We start from the raw sequence: 19,712 nt of genomic DNA on the forward strand, positions 1-19,712 counted from the left end.
TTGATCCCAATCGGCGTAAATTGGTCAGGCTTTTAAAACTGTGATGGAATCTGACCCAAATCGGCTTATATCTGTCTGATCCAATTGGTGGTTGGGGTGAGACGGTTCTAATGTAGCAGCCAATTTTTAATTGTGTAATTCTTGTGCAATTCTCTCTATGCAAGCGACATTTGTATATGTTTAAAATCCAATGGTTGTGGGAGATTTTTGGAATTCAAATCCATTTCAACACCTTAAATGCCTTAAGCATATACAACCATTTGATTTTGAAAATTCAGGCATTCATATTATTTCAGCTCTCAGGGGTTTGTGGAAAGAAGTCCAAACTATCTCGTAGTAGTAAAAACAATGGGTTCAGGGCGCCACTTCTTATTCCAACCTCCATTATCGTCAGTGATTCTCTGTTTTACCTCTGAAATGCGAATAGCTTTTTTGAAGGAAGATGAAAAAAAATTAATGTGATGAGGGAAGGCATTATTTTAGATAATTTTAATATTTTATAAACATAAACTTGATTTTGTATAAATTTTCTTTAGGCTATGTTTGGTTGCAAGAGGAATTAAAGGGAAGGAAAGTTAAATTTTCATATTTGAAAAAGAAATATACGTAATCATTACCTCATGTGACTATAATTACTTCAAATCATTCCAAATTTAGTTATAAAATTTCACTTTATTTTACATCCAAAATCTGTTACTATAACATGTAAGATAAAAATTACATATAAAATGTATCATTACCAAATATGATTAAAAAAACAAGTAATTTATATAATCACATTGAATCAAATGGGGTAATGATTATGAACATCCCTTTTTTAAGTATAAAAATTTTCCTTCATTTTTTCTTTAAATTCCTCTTGCAACCAAACTGAGCCTTTAAGATCAGTGAAAATCGGAATCAATGGTTAATCCACCAATCCGGTTCCCCATTTCTGAGACGATGGTCTCCAGCAGAAGAACCGTAGTCAATGTTGTATGGAATATCCCGTCAATTAACTATACGACAAATATGCGAGTATGGCACTTTGTTTTTCGCCTAATAATATGTCAAGTATGTATGACGGTGGCGTAAGGTACTGTGGTTAGCTTAGAAAACCCCATTAGAAAATTTACGTAGATTAATGAGGGCGGTGATGTGACGAAGCTTATCTTGATTATTAGAATTAGCTGGAGACCATTTCGGAGGATAAACATCACATCCGACCGGTGTCAGCAAACGATAACGAACGCGCAAATCAATGGTGAATCTGAGAGGGCAAGCGCCGGGCCAGACTACCATATCAGTCTAATTCTAGTCCTAATCCAATACGTTTCGTTAATTATAAAGGGTCGTCTTGAAATTTCACCGAAAAATCTCTCTCTCTTCTCCAGTCCCTCTCGGTTAATCAATTTTATCATCCCAAAAGAGTACGGAGATGCAGAGGTTTTCCTCTGTGAGGTCTCTCTCTGCTCTACTCCTCCGGAAGCAGAGACAACATGCTTGCCTTTCTACGTCTCTACTGTTCGACGATACCCAGTTACAGGTGCTCTTATTTATTCTTTGCCTTATTTTTTTTTTTTTAAGACATACTGCATGAACTCTCTCTGTCTCTCCTTCTCCCCGCCCGCTTTTAATTCGTTCTTATTTTAATTGTGAAATTTTTGTTTCTGTTCAACTTTATGGGATCAATTAAAATCCTCTTATCTGAATATTGAATGCTTTGTTTTGCCTTTGTTGTTCATATAAAGATAATTGGCTTGATCGACTCATCTTCATGTGGATGTAATGTATCGATTTACATATGTTAAATCCTACAGAAGAACTTACGTGGGTAGTTTAAATAAGTCTTTTTTTTTTTTTTTTTCCGGTGGTTTGGAGGGAAGGAGAATTTGTGCTGTTTCTATGGCTAGTCTTATGAGGAAGGCCTACAAGATCATCACTTATGCACTTAAATGAGGCTAGGAAGTAGTTGAGACTTTACCGGCGGGAGGGAACTATGCAATGGAGTATTGGTTGAAACGATTGTGTTTACTCCCTGACGTATTCTTTACATCTATTGCTTCCTTCTGTATGGGTTTTCTGTTGTATTCTGCAATTTCACTTTTTAAAATCGTTTGTAAGTTTGTATTCTTTTCAATATAAGTTCAACAATGTACTGTTTGCATTCAGCTTCAAAGGTTTCTCCTCCAACCATGATTTATTTTTTAGAAGTCATTTTTGTGTAGTCGTCTAGAAAAGAGTAGTGATAAAAGGACATGCTTAATCATGAACAATCATTGTTTTGCTGCATCATTCTGTAATTTTCCTAAAATAAGGGTTTGTGTTAGTTCTTATTGTTGCTCATTTCAATAATTTGGTCATTCAGTTATGCTATCAGAGGTATGCCCCTTTATCCAGCATAATTTAGGACTTCGTCTTGAATTTCCATGTCAATGACAGGTTATGTATCAATTATAATTTCTTACAACTGCAATAGACACCCTAAAAAAAAAACAAAAAAAAAAAAAAAAAAAAAAAAAACAAAAGACCTGCATAAACAGTCTTGGTACTTGGACTGTAGATGTGGTTTGCACTAATTTCGCCCCCTTTGCTTTCTGTGGGATTAGAATTCTTGTTATTGATGATTCATACATGTGTTTGGCAAAAATCTTCATGAGTTAGCTTGGCAGTTGTAATTTGCTTTCTTGCCTCCAAATCAACTTATCAACTCAATAAGATTTAATGCTACTACTTGTGGTTGCCTCAAACATCCGTGACTCATTTCTCAAATCAACTTCTACTACCTTTGGATTGTTTTCTAATTCTTGGGTTGGTTACATGAATCCGATCTCAAATAATCTTCAACTGCCTTCAAATCTCTCTCTCTCTCTCTCTCTCTCTCTGTAAATCTAATGTGGAACTTCTTTGCAGCCTCTTTCCTTTTCTCTCCCCCCCCCCTCTGATGGTTTTGATTTTTGACACAGTTCAAAGAAAGTGTAGCACAATTTGCACAGGAAAATATTGCCCCACATGCTGCAAAAGTGGACCAGACAAATTACTTTCCAAAGGTTTGATCGGATGACAGCTATTTCCGGTTTTAATGCATATTTGGCAAATAATCTTACAGTTTTTTCCTATTCTTTTCCCAGGAGGTTAACTTGTGGAAGCTTATGGGGGATTTCAATCTCCATGGAATTACCGCACCAGGTATTGTTGTTCACTATACCAAGGACTAGAAGTTTAAGCAAAATTGAGGCCTATATATGTACTTTGGCTCCCTCCTTCCTGCTCATCTTTTGCTTTTAAGTATCTGACACAGTTTGCATTCCGAAATATTGGAATTTTTTTCGAATAAATAGATGGGTACTCTTTACACTTTTTTTTGATAATTTGATTCCTTGTTCTCTTAAATAATAGAAGTAAAATACCATGTGGAATTTTCTGTTTGATACATCTGAGATGGTTCCTTCTGATTGCTGTGATTTCTTCTGTGAGTTTTCCTTTATTTGATCTTTGTAAGTGACAGCCAATTAGTTTCTCATTGTTTCTTAAAAATTTGGTTCCTGCTTCTTTCGTAGAGGAGTATGGAGGACTTGGTCTCGGTTATTTATACCACTGCATAGCAATGGAAGAAATTAGCCGTGCTTCTGGATCTGTTGGCCTTTCTTTTGGTGCCCATTCAAACTTATGCATAAACCAGTTGGTAAATGAGAAAACTCCAATTTCAAACTCTAGCAATGTTTACATGCCTTTTCTAAGAATTTATTAACATAATTCTAATGATCTTGTAGGTCCGAAATGGGAGTGCTACTCAGAAACAGAAATATTTGCCTAAGGTTTTACTTCCTCATATTTCCATGTTTTAAATGGTTGGAGCTATGTTTTTATCTAATCCTTACAGGAAGTAACATTTGTTGGCTGACTTCATGGGAATCAGTTCCAGAAACTTTATTAATGTTTCCTAACTCAATACTTGTAGCTATTCCTGACAAATAAGTAATATTTGTTGGCCTTCGCAATTTCAATTCTCTTAACTTCATTAATGTTTCTAAACTAAATATTTATCTGCATGAAAAGAGTTGAATTGTTAATAATGGATTATGGTATTAGCAAGTGTCGAGTATCAGTATTTGGGCAGCGTATCTGATAGCTGATTTTAAGAGATGTCATGGAGATGTATTGGAGAAACACCAAAAGACGGTGGATATGCTTAAGATGCACTTTGATGCGCATGGATATGCACATGATACATAAATAAATAATAAATAACGATATCCAACCAATGTCAGGTTATCTCTATCTTCATGACATTTATGTGATTCAAATCTTCATTGGAAACTGCTATGTTAAATCTTCTAATAAGTAATAAGAATCAATTAAGCAAGAAGATTTGGAAAAGGAAAACTCTATGTGATTCGAGTCTTCTTTCGCAGGTTCAAATTTTTGCTTGTTTAATCACTCTCCCCAGTTTTTAGCCAAAAATTCAGAGTAGGAAGAAGTTTCTTTCAAAAACTGGGATTTTTGGGTTTTGGCAGTCTGTGTATCAAGTGTACAGTGTAATGGTATTGTATAGATCCATATCAGCTCGATACAGTTTCTATACAAATAATATTTATGTATCGTATTGATTGACCAGTCTCGATATGTATCAGACTAATACGGTCAATACATATTGAGACTTGACCTCATGGGTATTATTTCCTAATTTTTCTATATATATATATATATATATATATTTTTTTTTTGGAGGGGTTGGGAGAGGCTACAATGTGTATTTTCATCTGCAACCTTGGTGATTGAGAAGTTATTGCTTAAAAACTGGGTAGAATTTTCTTATTTCTCTTATATAATATCAGTATTTTTTTTTTTTTTTTTTTTCATATTTCCTATACACCTTTCTCCCTCTCTCTTCCAAGTTCCAACTTTCAGTGGATTCTCATATGATCTAGTGACTGTCTATCATTGTGCTGCTCTAGGAGGTATGCAATGTCAATTTCTCAGAAGATCATACTTGAATGGTCTCATCTTGTAGAGCTAGTATCAGTGAGTCTAAAAAGGGTGTACCCGGTGCACGAGGCCTCCCGTATTTGCGTGGTCCGGGGTGGTAAATGATTTCATGTCAAGTAATAACATGTGGTATGACTGGTTTGATTAATTACTACCCTTTTTTGGGGGGCGGGGTAATAAGGCATCCACCCTTGCTACTAGAGGCTATGCATATGGACTGTATTTTCTATTATTTTTACAAATTAGATTAATGGCAATATTGGTTGACTAGATTTTATTTACACATTGGATACAATATAGATCTCACTTTGTTTTGCCCTACCCTGCCCTCTGGTACAGAACTAAAGGAAGATGAGTTATATTAAATATTATGTACAAGAATAATTGGTTGAAAAGTATGTGCTAGTCATCAGTCTTTGCAATTCATTATTTACTCCGGAAATTTCTTCTTGCCAATTTTGAACTCTAAGCTTGTGCCCTGTAACCATTTTGTATTATATGAAGTAATCTAGGTGATAGTTATTTGTCTAGGTGATTATAATTTCTCTTTTATGTGGGTATATGCATGCTAATTTTATACTTCATTTTGATGTGAAGCTGATCAGTGGGGAGCATGTAGGAGCTTTGGCAATGAGTGAACCCAACGGTACCTTAGCTTTTTTATTTTTTCAGTATTATTATAAATTGGTTATGCTGGCCAACATTTATTTCTTATAAACTTCATCCTTGTCAACTTCTACATGCAGCTGGTTCTGATGTTGTTAGCATGAAGTGCAAAGCTGATCGTGTCAATGGTGGTTATGTTTTAAATGGGAACAAGATGTGGTGCACAAATGGCCCAATAGCACAAACACTGGTATGCATGAGAATGATCTCTCATTACCTACTCACATCTTGTGGAACAGTGTGCTGAATGTATAGAAAGATACTTTTCGTATTTGATTTTGTGTACATTCTTTGAGAATGTCTTCACACATTTACTTGGACATCCTTATTACCGAATAGCAATTTGAAATTGCCTTGTGTTGGAGAACCAGCTAATGAGGGGAAGATCCCTTTTCATCCATTCTGCAGTATCTGGTTTGATTTCTTGGATCCAAGTCAATGGTTGAAGGTGCTTCCATGAGAGGTTTGATAGTGTTTCAAGCAATGAAAATGTATAATTATATTGCATTGTCTGAGTCAGTTACTCTTATACAGACAAAGGCCACTTTTTCATCTTTGAAATAGCACCTGGAAACTCTCTTCCTACAATTGTTTTAATTTGAAGGCTAGTGTCATCATTCCGCACCCATCCATTTATAAGCGGGACAAGGGCGATGCTACTTCATTTGAGAGGGTGGACCATTGCAGAAAAGAATGATCAAGATAGGCAACGCTTACCCAGCTGACTTTAAGCCTGGTTGCTTTGGAGTGGGGGGAATCCAGGAAAGTGAAAACAGGGACTGAAGGCTCCAAGCCCCAAGGAGAGTAAGTGATGCAGTAGCAATAGTCTGACCAAGACTTTTCTCGGCTTAGCAAGTGGACCTGGGGAGCAAGCCGAGAAGATCAAAAACAACAAAGTCAGCGTTATCCCAACTTAGTGGGGTTGGCTACATGGATCCACACACACAAAGTAGGTGGAAAAAGAAGTCAAAACAGAAACAGGGACTGAAGAAATGAAAATATAGGGGGTGAGAGTAAGAGGAACTAGTCCCAGCCCGTCAAGTCAGGATAATCTCAGCTAGTTGGCTACAATCTCAGCTAGCAAGCCAAGAAGACCGTGAAGATCAAATCCAACAGACGAACATTTGGGGTATTTGCATCGCACCATATAAAACAAATAATAAGAGGCCCAGCTTTAAAAGAGGTGCTCATGGCATTGGGAAAGATTACCACCCTTTTTCTTCCCCTTTCCAGTTCTCATTTAGCTTATTTGAGTTTCCAGCAGAAGCTTGAGTTCTTGAGAAGTGCTTTCAGAATTCTTGAAGACCAACAGTTTTGTAGCTGTAGGTCCTCTAGACATCATTTAAACTATCTAACCTTGAAAGCCCACTATATTCTTGGAGTCAACAAAATATGGTTCTGAATTTTGCTTACACGACCACAACACTCCAACCTGATATTTATTTTAAGTTTTGGACTATATAACAGTCGAAAATGTGAGCCCTTTTAATCTCCTAATCAATAATCATAACAACCCTTACCTAAGTTTCTGCCATCCCAATCCAATTTTTGCAAGATTCATCTCCTGCATGTTCAAGGCCCTCTAGCTTTTGATCTGCACAAGAGAGCTAATCGCTTTTTCTTTACTCCCATATATCTGATCTCAATGAAGTACATCCTATTTCTTACTATATCATGTATTTAAATTTCCACTTCTTTATTATTTTAATTGGTGAAAGTAAAAAATGGAAGTTCTTTTGTCCTGTCTACCTACCTTCTTTGCTTATGTAATGAATCCCAGTATTTATTTTGTCCTTGTCAGCAATAATGGTAGCTAGTCCACTTTTTCTTTCTCTTTTAAAATAATTCTCAGTTCATATATTTTTTTGTCACTAATACAGTTAATTGGGTCAGGTTGTTTATGCAAAAACAGACATTACAGCCGGTTCAAAAGGAATCACCGCATTCATTGTTGAAAAAGGAATGCCAGGGTACTTACTCTATGCAAGAAATATTTTGGCATTTTAATGCATGATTAGAAGTCAAGTACTAAAAGCTAGGTATTTTCTATTGATTATATGGACCAAAACAAGTACACTTGCTCTTTTTCTAAAAGAAAATTTGCATTGAGGTTCATGATCTCTTTTTTTTTTTTAAATTTGAGAAATTGAAAATTGAACAGGCTGTAGTCTGAGCAGTGGTCCATCAACTGTGGAGTATGTGAGCTTCTCAAACCATTGATGTACCAACTGTTTTTCATCCATAGAGTTCTATTGTTATGGGACATATATGTGTCTATCATGTAGACCCTCCATTGGAGAAGCGCCTTGTCTACATTCAATGGTGTGAACACTGGTGTTTATAAGCACTATCGAGAACTCCATATACTGAACTCAAGGAGGCATCAGTTCATCACTGTTGTAGTGTTGTCTGATACATTTACATTTTCACCATAGCTTCGCTGTATTTGTTTTTGGTCATCTTAGAAATCCTTAAAGACTTCCCTGCATAGTCCTAATATATGCCATGGGACTTCAATCTCCTTTTATGGTGAATCCTGATCTCATTTTAATCCTGGTCAATTTTCTTCATTTACTCCACTTACTGTTTTTCTGCTTTTTTTTTTTTTTTTTCCTTAATAATTTTTAAATCTTTTAGGGGACTAGTTTTTTGAGTTGCCTAGAGGAAAAAGGATAAAATGTGCTGCTGATGGATGGATAACATGAGGGAGCCCTGTAATAGGGAACAGTGACAACAGGAAATGTTTAAGCATATGCATGAGCATGTAAAAAAGAAATTTTATCGAGGGTCTGACTTGTTTTTTTTTTTCTTGTAATTATTACAGCTTCAGTACTGCTCAGAAATTAGACAAACTTGGTATGCGAGGAAGTGATACGTAAGTTCACTGCTTTTATCTGTTATATTCTATTTTCAACTTGTCTCTCACATTGGCATAACCTGTTGCTCTACTTAAAATGATACAGATGTGAGCTTGTTTTTGAGAATTGCTTTGTTCCTGAAGAAAATGTTCTTGGGGAAGAAGGGAAAGGTATAAGCACTATCGAGAACTCCATATACCAACTCATAAAGCAGTTTCAGAGAGTATGAACGGGTGGGGGTATAATCCACCAAATGTATCTGATTTCTTTCAATATTAGGTTCACAAATTGTTTCTTCAAAAAACCAGGCCTTGATAAATTTTTATGCAGTGGTAGTTTTTTTCTTTTAGGGGTGTATGTTATGATGTCGGGGCTAGATCTGGAGAGGCTTGTTTTAGCGGCTGGGCCCGTTGGTCTCATGCAGGCATGCCTTGATGTTGTTCTTCCTTATATTCGTCAGCGAGAACAATTTGGTCGTCCAATTGGGGAATTTCAGCTACTACAGGCAAGTATTTTAAGCAAGCTATCATTCTCATGCTTTATGGATGATCTTGTGAAGAATGTTCGTATAACTCTACACTGTTTGTTAACATGCAAATACAGGGAAAGATTGCTGATATGTATACTTCTTTACAGTCATCAAGGTCAGTATTCCTGTTCTCATAATGTAATCTTGTTTCTTGGCTCTAATTTTCTCTTCGTAACAGTATTCTTCCTATTTACAGATCATTTGTATACTCTGTGGCAAGGGATTGTGATAATGGAAAAGTTCACCCGAAGGTGCTCATCTCACATGCTAATGTTTTCTCAATTAAACAATGATGGAAGCTTTACATAAGATTTACAGTGCCTATTTATTAGACCTTAAAATTTTTTCTCTTATCTTGTTGGAGATGTGCTACACATGTAAAGTATCCACTATTCATCCCCCACTGCCACACCACACCCAGGAAAAAGGCGGGAGAAAATGAAGAGTATAGATAGTACCAGGAGATTCCTTTGCTCTGTACCAGCCTAACCCGGAGTGCAAGATTGTTGCTATATGGCATATCACATGCTTTTGGATCATAAGAAAATGGTGCCCATTTTTGAAAAAGAGCTACGGAAGGATTTTTCGGAATCCAGTTTAGTTAAATTTTTGCATAGCCATATAAGGTGACCTAGGTGGGAACAAATGGAGTGATAGTTCCTGGATCAACCTTTGTGCACCGTCTTTCAAACTCCATCTCTGTTACCACCACCATTGATTTCCATTTCTTTGTGATGCTTAATTGTATTCAATTTACCTGAAAACTACTTGTCAGGATTGTGCCGGAGTTATACTTTTTGCAGCTGAGAGGGCCACAGAAGTTGCTTTGCAGGTAAAATATTTAACCCGAAAATCACCAGCCTTGCATGTGTTTACACCCTATAATTTTTTCCATTGGGTTTCTTAAATCTTCAACATGGATTCACATTTAGTTTCAAGCTTGGGATTTAGGAAGTTGCTCTTGGATATAATATATTTTTGTCCATTGGGTTTCTATATAGAGTCAAATTCACTAAGATGATCAGATGATCATTTATTTTCCCGATGTAAATGTGCTCAATTCATGGTCATCTTGCCTGACATTTATGATGTATAATATTACAAGCTGTTGATAACATAGAATTTACAATTTTAGATTGCATGTGTGGCATCAAATCTAACAAACTTGTAATGTTTCTGGATGGTAATGTGTTATGTGAATGTGGCAGGCTATCCAGTGTCTAGGTGGTAATGGCTATGTGAATGAGTACCCAACTGGTCGACTTCTTCGAGATGCTAAATTATATGAGATTGGGGCAGGCACCAGTGAGATCAGAAGAATAATTATTGGCCGTGAGCTCTTCAAGGAGCAATGAAAAGTGCACCATTTTGTTTGGATCGCATGAATCTTGTAACCATTCCCCTTGCAAGTGGCAACCCTTCAAAACAAATCTTGTGACCATTCCCCTTGCTAGTGGCAACCCTTCAAAACATTCTTTGGGCTAATCCCCATTTTTAAAAGATATTCTCAACAGAAATGAAAGCAGAGAATGTTATTGAATGGGTATCTATCCCCCTCCCACAAGGATTCATAATTTGTTCCAAGAACTGGGTACAAGAACTGGGTACAATAATGTACTGAATATGTATTGTTTATTGAAAAGAAGGGAAATTTCTTCTGAGTTCTCTATACTTACCCTATAATTATTCAACTTCTCTACCCTGGACAACTTTTTTCATTCTTCATAAAAGCAAACTTCCACAATACATGACATGGGTCATCATCCTTTTCAGATCATTGAGGTTAGCTGTGAAACCTATAATGGCCAATATCCTCCTAATTAGGGTTGTGTGCTAGTGTACCAGCATGATCCATGGGAGGATTGAAAATTAACTTCCAACTTTAGGAGGGGGTCCTATTCTCTTAAGAACACATGACATCTTACAAGTGTCCCCAACTTGCAGAAAGTAGTCACTAGCCAGAACTAGGATTTCACCACTTGAAAATATTAAATGGGTTCACATGGGAAGTGGTATTTCTAGGGAAGGACCAGCCTGGAGAGGGTTCTCGAAAGGGGTCCTGGGTTCTCAAGAGGGCTATAATTGTGGTCCAGTATCTCACATAGCAAATTTTAATCCAGTCCGAGTTAGCCAAGTGGCAAATCAAGTATTTAAAGGCTTCTGGAAAGGATACACCACCAGAAAATGCATGAACATAAGCAACTTGGAAAACCTCTCTTACAGGTAGGCCAACATAGAAAATAATTTACCATATGGGGTCATCCATTCTTTTGTAGCCATAGGATAGAGGGTCTTCCTGATCAGACAGTTTGGTTCTGCTTCCCAAAGTTCCCAATACCCGTCCCCTCTTACCATCCAATTCCAACCGATGGCTTTGAGTGGCTTCAAAGAAAATAGAAAAAGAGAAGGAATGGACCATGCCTAGTGCAATGGTGCGCTCGAGTGAGTGCGAAATTATGAGTTTTGCTTTGTCCTTGTTGGGTGTTGGGAATACCAGCTTTTGAGTCTTTGACTTGGAGCCCATTAATGAAGGTTGCTTGGAATCATTTCTGAGGAAATTGAAATTCCAAGACCACCGCCTACTACCCCACATACCAAGGACGAAAGGATCCCAAATCTAGTTATAGTTTTAGAAAGCTTAAGTCTACAACCAAAATTTCATGATAGGGTTTCTCCCAATCATTAAAATTTTGTGATCAAATCACCGCATAGTATTAAATTCTATACAACAACAACAGTTGGTGAGATGTGCATAGAAAGCTCATGCTCACCAAGAGATCTCGTGGTGTTATTTAAGCTTTATGTAGCAATCGAAGTGCTTAACCATCCGGTCCACATGGCAAAAATAGAGGGAAAATGGGAAATTTCGTTGCAAACGAATTATACAAGTAACCTAAAACTTAGAAGGTCCATTTTTTTTCCAATGTAAAAAGACACCAATGCTTCTTGATGTAACAAAATAGCCAATGTGGCATTAGCCAAACTAGTTTTGAGATTTTTGGTTAAAATTTTTGAGAAGGGTGAAGACATTCTTAGGATATTTGGTTTTTTGACTGGTAAAACAATGAAAGGTGGGGTTATTAGTACCCCCTGCCCCCTTTTGTGGGGTTAAGAGCATTTCTAACTTTATGGAAAATCTTTTACCAACAAAAAAAATAAAATTTTTTTATGGAGAATCAAGTAACTCATTGAAAACTCCATTTCGACCTGGAAGTTTTAACTGTATAAATTAAATAATTAAATAAATCATTACTCTAGATTTTAAACTTGATTGACAAATTGCATTCAATTTCATTTGCTTTGCATTTATTTGTTCCATTGTTATCAAATTTAGTAAGAGGAAAATGTGCACCAAAAAAAAGTAGGGAAAAAATGCCAGAAGTAAATCTTGTCAAGAGAGACCCTCTTAACAATCCACTTAGTCATACGATGCGATAGGATGATATAGCAATTTCAATTGTTGGATAGTTAACACATAATAGAAATGTTTATGTTTCCTGCGTCAGCTTCTTGATCGTCCAAGACTTTGAAACTTTGAAACTTAATTTTGTTACTTAATAAATTCCAATTAGACTGAAACTTGATATATTAACAGAGTACCATGGAATCCAAATTGGGTCCATTTGATATGCTGCATGGCAAATATTCTAGGCAAACAAATACTATAGTAAATAGATTTTAGTAGGTATGCTGAACCCAATATGAGATCCTAATAATATTGTATGAATATAAGTTTGGGGACTTGCATGGATGAGTCGGCGAGAGAGTCCAAATATTGATGAAATTATATAACTAGCAAGAAAAGATTTTACCATATGTTATCATAGTCGGTTACATTGAGACTACATTGATTCTTTTTCGCATTGTGAAAAGCATAAATGAAAATCATTTATCATCTATAGTATACGATGATATCATATATTCAAGGGATCCATTTTTCCATTTGTCAGGACACGCAATGCCTTATTTGATCCACATCAAATACTTACTCTGGTCACACAAAATATCCATTTTGTTTTTCGTTTTATTTTAAAGTTATCTTAATTGTATTATAATAATAATATAATGGATATTCTACCAAAAAAAATAATATAATGGATATAATGTAGTGTAATAGTGAAATGTTTCGAGGTCTATATCAGATGGGGTTGGATTGGTAATGTGTTCTTTTTTTTTTTTTTGGGGGTTGGTGGGGCCTCATAATTTAATTACATAGCACGATTGGACATTTGGATTGGTCAATAGCTCACTGCGTGGTCCAAATTCCAAATTCCAAATTCCATACCCAAAACAGAAGCAGCACACGTAATAATCAGTCCAGTCTTTATGATCCACCCTAATAAATAATCCATTTTCTTTATGGTTTTTTCATTGAAACGATACTGATAATTGGTCCAGAATCGTCAAATATTGATATCGATCTCAATCAATACTGATATGATATAATTGATATAACTAATTCAATATCAATACTTATAACCATGCTCTATCCCAAATATACGTATAAAGATTGTGCAAACCAAATCTGCTAATCCGGCCTATTCATAGTCCCCATTTCTTCCTTATCTGTCCGCACACGAGTAACTGAAAAGTCAAAAGAAAGTTACCATTTTTAATAACTTTACCTGCTCTATACTCAAAACTCTATAGTATTTTTTTTGACAAGGATTATTTGTGAAAGCAACCACCCACCACCCTCTCATCTCCAGAGCTCCTCTCCCCACACCCCTACTCCATCAAGAAAAGGATAGAAAATAGATAGACTTACCCTAATCTATTTCTTAGCATTCCCCTCTTATGGCTTTTACTGCTGTGCCTAACATTCTCCCCTACAGATGATGATCAAAGAATGAAAATGTAAGAAAGAATTTGGGTGGAAACAGTTTTTAACATCAAAATATCTCACTTATGTCGGCTAAAAAGGATTTTTTTTTTTTTTCATTTATTTATGCTGGATACGCCTCAATTTGTGTTTTATCGGTATCTGCAATGATCGATACGACCACCGATATCGACACCTATAACCATGTTTTTTCTGCTGCATACAATATTGCGAACATATTTTCAAGCTGTCTGTTGTATTATAAATACAAAAACAAGTACTTGTATATTTATAAATTCTTGGATAATTCCAAGAATGGAGGGCCCATCTGTGTATGAAATCAGCAAGATCCCCCAGAGTTTTCAACGAGGGATTATTCCCAGTATTGCAGGGGAAAAAAGAAAAGAGAGTTAATGGCAATCAAACCAGTTCTCCTCCATTGAAGCTGTGGCCTGTGGAGGAGGAGTTTGAGTGGGTTATCAACATTTCATTAATATCAGAGACACTGTCCTGCAAGGTCATCAACAGATGGGAAGTGCTGAAACTCATAGAAGGCTTTGATCTTGGGACCATGGGCACTTGAGCCTCACCCACTAGCATCTGAACCACACCTCTCATTGTAGGTCTAGCCAATGGGTCAGGGTGAGAGCATGCCAGACCCATTAAGAGCACACTTGTCATCTCTCCATCATCAAAATCACCACCTAGTCTTGCATCAGCTGCACCCAAGAGTCTCCCTTCTCTGTGCAAACTCCAAACCCACTCCACCAAATTACTGCTGACCCCAACATTTTCAACCCTATTAGTCTCTTTCTCAATGGGTCTCCTCCCACTGGCCACTTCCAGTACTACAGCTCCAAAGCTGAACACATCAGTCTTCTCTGTTGCTCTCCCTGTGAGGAGGTACTCAGGGGCCAAGTAACCCATTGTGCCTGCAGTTACAGTGGCATCAGGTGTCTTGTCATGCTCCATCTGTCTCGCCAAACCAAAGTCTCCTAGTTTGGCATTGAAGGCTTCGTCAAGCATTATGTTACTGGTCTTGATGTCCCTGTGAATTACCTGGTTTTCGCATTCCTGATGCAGGTAGGCCATGGCAGAGGCCACACCCATTAAAATCTTTCGCCGGTAATGCCATGGGAGGGGAGATGTGGACTCGAACAATGCTTTATCGAGGCTTCCATTGGGCATGAAATCATAGACGAGAAGAATTTCACCTTTCTCATGGCACCAGCCTTGGAGCCGTACAAGGTTCCGATGCCTGAGACTCCCAATTATTGAAAGCTCAGATAAAAACTCTGCCTTTCCGTGACCTCCACTATGACTACATCTCTTCACCGCCACCATTGCTCCAGTTTCTGGGATAATACCTTTGTACACAGTCCCAAACGCTCCATTTCCTATAATTCTGTCCGTATTGAAGGACCTCGTTGCCAATTGCAGCTCTTTGTAGCTGAACTCTTTTGGGGTCTTGACGAGCTCTTTGTAGCTGAACTCTTTTGGGGTTTTGACGATCTCCGATGCTAGAGAGACTGAAGTTTTAGGAGGTTTGACCCTTTTGGAGAAAACCCAGACAAGAATACCGGCGAACATGGCGAGAAAAAACGCTCCGGCTGTTACCACCCCTACAACCGCCCCGGGCCGTTGCTTACATAGCTGGTTATGGCAGGATGAGGATTTTCTGGTCTTTTCTGGTATCGAAGAGTTTGAAACTGAAGGAGGTGGTACCGGAGATGGAGGTGGGAGATTGGAAGCATTTGCCATTGGGGAAAAAGGAATAGGCGTCGGCGATGAAAGGGACGAATCAGACCCAGAATTAGTAGCAGAAGAAGAAGCGGTAAATGAAGAATTAAAGCTCCACCATTGGACACTGTGAATCTCTGTACTCCCCTGAGTGGAACCAGAGAACCCCACAAACATGAAATCGTTGACAAGGCGATCCAAGTCGAGATGGAAGGACAAAAAGGGATCGGGTGGACGGAGATTGGAGAGAGAGACGGAAATATTAAACAGACGAGCAGAACCATCATAATCGAGCCAAGCATTCACGAGATCCCCGCTCTTAAGATCGATCCCCAGGGCACCCAAATCACCCACCTGAGCAGAAACCATGCCGTTTACATCCAAGCCCACGTGGTTGTCGTTAATGTCCTCGAACTCCAGGTCCATCAACGTGTCGAATTCAACCGCAACGTAGCCGGACAGAGAACCCTGGCCATCGCCCAGGCCCAGAAACCCACCGGCCTCACCGATTGTCTCGTCATCGGGAGAGAGGAGGAAAGCTAGTCCCCCACCAATCGAGGATGGGTTGAGATTGATAACGGAGATAGAGAAGAAAGTGGAGAAGGACACCGGAGAATGGCTGCCAGACTGCCGGAATCTGATGGGGTCACTGTATAAAACCCTGCCAGAGCCGGAATAAGGGACGCTTAGATCACGGGAGAGATGTACGCTGCCATTGTACAAATGGGCATCTCCGAGCAGCTTCAGACTACCAAGCGTTGAAGTACTCAAGTCGAATTCAGTCGTTTCACTCTCAGCTTCGATTTCAATGCCGGAAATCCCCAGCAATAGAAGCAAGAATAAACAGGTAAGGTCGTCGATGAAATCTAACATGGCTTAATTTTACCGGCGACCCATTGGGTATTCTTGTGAAGCAGGGCTAAGGCTAAGCTGTGGATTTATCAATCACTGCCGTGGTGCGTGCTCAATTCTTTTGCTTCGACGGCACAACAACAAAAGAAGAACGAAGGAATACTAAGGTCAGATTCCTTTGAAAAGGAGAACAATTATGTGATATGAAGACACGTTTCGATCTGCAACTGTTAAATTTCAAGGGAAGCAAGGAAGGAAATGAGAGCGAGCGAGAGATAATAATGAGAAATGGAAATTTTGGCTGTTCTACTGGAAGTCTCTAACTAACTTGTGAGTCAGTGGGTCTGAGACTCTGAGATGGAGTAATTGTGGTTTATTAAATGGGAAGTAGCATGCGAGTTCGTCACAGGTTATTAAACGGTTGGCGCTTGTAAAATACGCGAAGTGCGCCCTACGCATCCCCCAAGCAGGCCCCACTTCGCTTTTACGTCCATGTAAGCATTGAAGCAAGCCGGCTGGGGATCAAGCAAAGTGTACCTACCGTGTGAACACCAGTTGTGTGCTTAGATGTAATAGGACTTTATCATAATCAGATTTTGTATCTTATTTTTGGGGAAAAACTTTCCCCCCAACAGACGCTGCAATTTTTCTCCAACGTAAGTCCTGTCACTTTTTATGAGATAATGTTTTATGTGGAAAGAGTGTGTGGTTTCCACGAACGGTGTTAGTCGGTTTGATTTTAGTTTAAACGGTGCAAATTAATTCGATTTATATTTATTTAATTAAAATCATAACCACACCATTTACTAAATGGTTCCACTTTCTGAAATCGTGATCGTTTAGTAAACGATTTCGATTTCCACGGTTTCTAAACAGTGTCAATTTCACGATTTTAAACGGTTTCAGTTTCAATTTATTCCATTCGGTTTGTAAAATGGTTCACAATCGGTTTGTTATAACTTGCAACCATCTCTAAACTGAAGATCATAAGCTTATCCAAAAATAATTGGCAACCATAAATAAGAGATTCTATATTGAGAATGATATGTCTTAGGAAAAATTACATGATTACCCACTTTTGGGTTTTACTTAACAAAATTACCCAACTTGTGTTTCAGTTAACAACAATCTACAAAATCAGGTTTGGGTTTACAAAATTACCCAGAACAGTGATTCTCCCTCAATTGTGTTTGTTTTCTTACCATTTTACCCTTGACTTCATCACCCTACCTGCTCCTATCACAATGTTCACTTCGAGCACCATTCCCATTCTGATCACCAAGGCCACGGTCACACAAAGCACTGGCAGCCATCCAGGCTAGCAGCCGTGGTCATGAAGGGTCAAGGATTTAGGGCCCGGGGGGGTTTGCCTTTCATTATTCAGGCATTTGGAACCTGCAAATCGGTTTTATGGAGGTGTTTCGATAAATGTTTTTTTTTTTGGCAAGAGCTACCCTAGAAATATGCTGCACCACCTCCTTTTGTTCTCCTACGCAATGGACCCCCATCTCTCTCTCTCTCTCTCTCCAGCACACCTTGCAGCTGTGAACAACAGAGCAGCCGCCGGAGAAAAATAGATGCAAAGAGGACAGCAGGGACCAAATGGAGGTGTTGATGGAGAAAGGCAGCAAGGGAGGGATGGAAGATAGATGTGGTCAGCGGTTGAACGATTGGGATGCTGGAGGCTAGGCGAGGAATAATGTTAGTGGCGAGAGAGAGATAGATGCAGAGAGGGCCGGTTTGGATGTTAATGGCATAGAGCAGCAAGGGAGGGAGGGATGTGGTCAGAGGTTGAATGATTAGAGTGATGGAAGCTGGGCGAAGGATGATGACCGAGCAAAACAGAGTTTGAAGAATAAATATGAAACAGAGGAAGAACATAGAGAACAATGTCGTCTGATTTCAATTATAGATTCGGATTCTCTCCATCGACTTCTTGTGCTACGCTTGAAATCAAACTCTTATGTGTCAAGATCACACCTTTAGGCAACCCAGTTGTCCCCAGAGAGAATGGGAGTGCAATCGGGTCATTCTAATCAATCGAAACCGTTCCTAAATCCTTCTCATCTGATTCTGAGATTACCGAGAAATGGAGGAAATTTTCTGGTGGATCATCAACGGTAATCACCTTGAAATCTTCTCCAATTTTTTGGATTCATCAATGGAATTGTTAAGCTTAAAAACGTATTGTGAAATTTTGTTTCAGAGGCTTTGAATTGCTTGAAAATCTCTGTTTGTGTATAGAATGGGTTTGTTGTGGTTACGGCTCCAATTATGGAAGCTCCCATGAATGAGAGGACGAATTCAGGGGAGTTTTGGGAGAAAATTATGATGAAATCCCCTTTTTTTATGCCGATATTTGATAACCCAACTACGGGTTTTAAAAGATAATATGGGTTTTCTGAAAATGTGTATATTCAGCCATTGAAGCTAGAGATTAAGCAAGGTTGCTTTGCGAATTCTGACCCGTTTTCAATGCAGTATGTGTGGAGAGGGAGGTGGTTTGAGATGGGAATGTTTGGAAGTTGATTAGAAAATAAAGGTTTCTTTGTGTGATGGTTTCTCTATAGATATTGAGGTTTGGGAAGAAGGAGCCAGCACACCAGTGATGCGCAGGAGTTCACTCACAGGCAGAATCTCTTCAGTAGATCATCGGTAAAATCCATTACAGCTTATCCATTAGAACCGGAGAAAAAAATTGCCGGAAATTGGAAAGACACCATTAGAGAAACGATAATTTTTTTAGGAGCAGGGCAAGAGAGGAAAATAGAGGGTTGTGGAGGTGAAGATACTCGATAAATCACTGAGGGTGATGGGGTAGGGGCAGGGAAGGGCAAGGGCAAGGGCAAGGGCAAGGGCAAGGGCAAGGGCAAGGGCAAGGGTTGCAGGGAAGGGGATCGGACATTGGAGAGGTAGGGTGTAAGAACTGAGGGGTAAAATGGTAAAAAAAAAACATGATTGAGGAAAAAACACTATTTTGGGTAGTTTTGTAAAACCAAACCTGATTTTGTATATTGCTGTTACCTGAAACACAAGTTGGTTAGTTTTGTAAAGAGAAACTCAAAAGTGGGTAATCATGTAATTTTCCCTATGTCTTAATTTGATAATCTAGTGTTATTTCTTTATATGGTTATTCTCAAACATATAAAACTAATATCATACAACATCTGAATACAGCCTTTTACAGCATAGAATATTAAAATGACAGGTGGTTCAGCCAAAACACCCCATTTGTGATAACATAATAACATAGTAACATATATGGATTACAAATTCA

At 38.3% G+C, this 19,712-nt stretch overlaps 2 protein-coding genes across 2 annotated transcripts; one reads left to right on the plus strand and one right to left on the minus strand.

Moving 5' to 3' along the window:
- The first annotated feature begins 1,146 nt into the window (after positions 1-1,146).
- On the plus strand, positions 1,147-10,682 carry LOC122082406 (isovaleryl-CoA dehydrogenase, mitochondrial). The gene is made up of 15 exons (XM_042649944.1): positions 1,147-1,525; positions 2,946-3,029; positions 3,111-3,168; positions 3,540-3,664; positions 3,753-3,797; positions 5,566-5,614; positions 5,715-5,824; positions 7,528-7,604; positions 8,459-8,509; positions 8,598-8,662; positions 8,843-8,997; positions 9,096-9,136; positions 9,218-9,272; positions 9,797-9,853; positions 10,230-10,682. The coding sequence occupies exons 1-15, from the start codon at positions 1,418-1,420 to the stop codon at positions 10,374-10,376; spliced, it is 1,227 nt and encodes a 408-aa protein (XP_042505878.1). The 5' UTR covers positions 1,147-1,417; the 3' UTR covers positions 10,377-10,682.
- Positions 10,683-14,080: 3,398 nt separating this feature from the next.
- LOC122082690 (L-type lectin-domain containing receptor kinase VIII.1-like) lies at positions 14,081-16,836 on the minus strand. The gene has a single exon (XM_042650413.1). It carries the CDS (start codon positions 16,454-16,456, stop codon positions 14,264-14,266), a length of 2,193 nt encoding a protein of 730 aa, XP_042506347.1. The 5' UTR covers positions 16,457-16,836; the 3' UTR covers positions 14,081-14,263.
- Positions 16,837-19,712: the final 2,876 nt, after the last annotated feature.

The sequence above is a fragment of the Macadamia integrifolia genome, chromosome 6, assembly GCF_013358625.1.
Source record: "Macadamia integrifolia cultivar HAES 741 chromosome 6, SCU_Mint_v3, whole genome shotgun sequence".
In the NCBI taxonomy this organism is placed as follows: domain Eukaryota; kingdom Viridiplantae; phylum Streptophyta; class Magnoliopsida; order Proteales; family Proteaceae; genus Macadamia; species Macadamia integrifolia.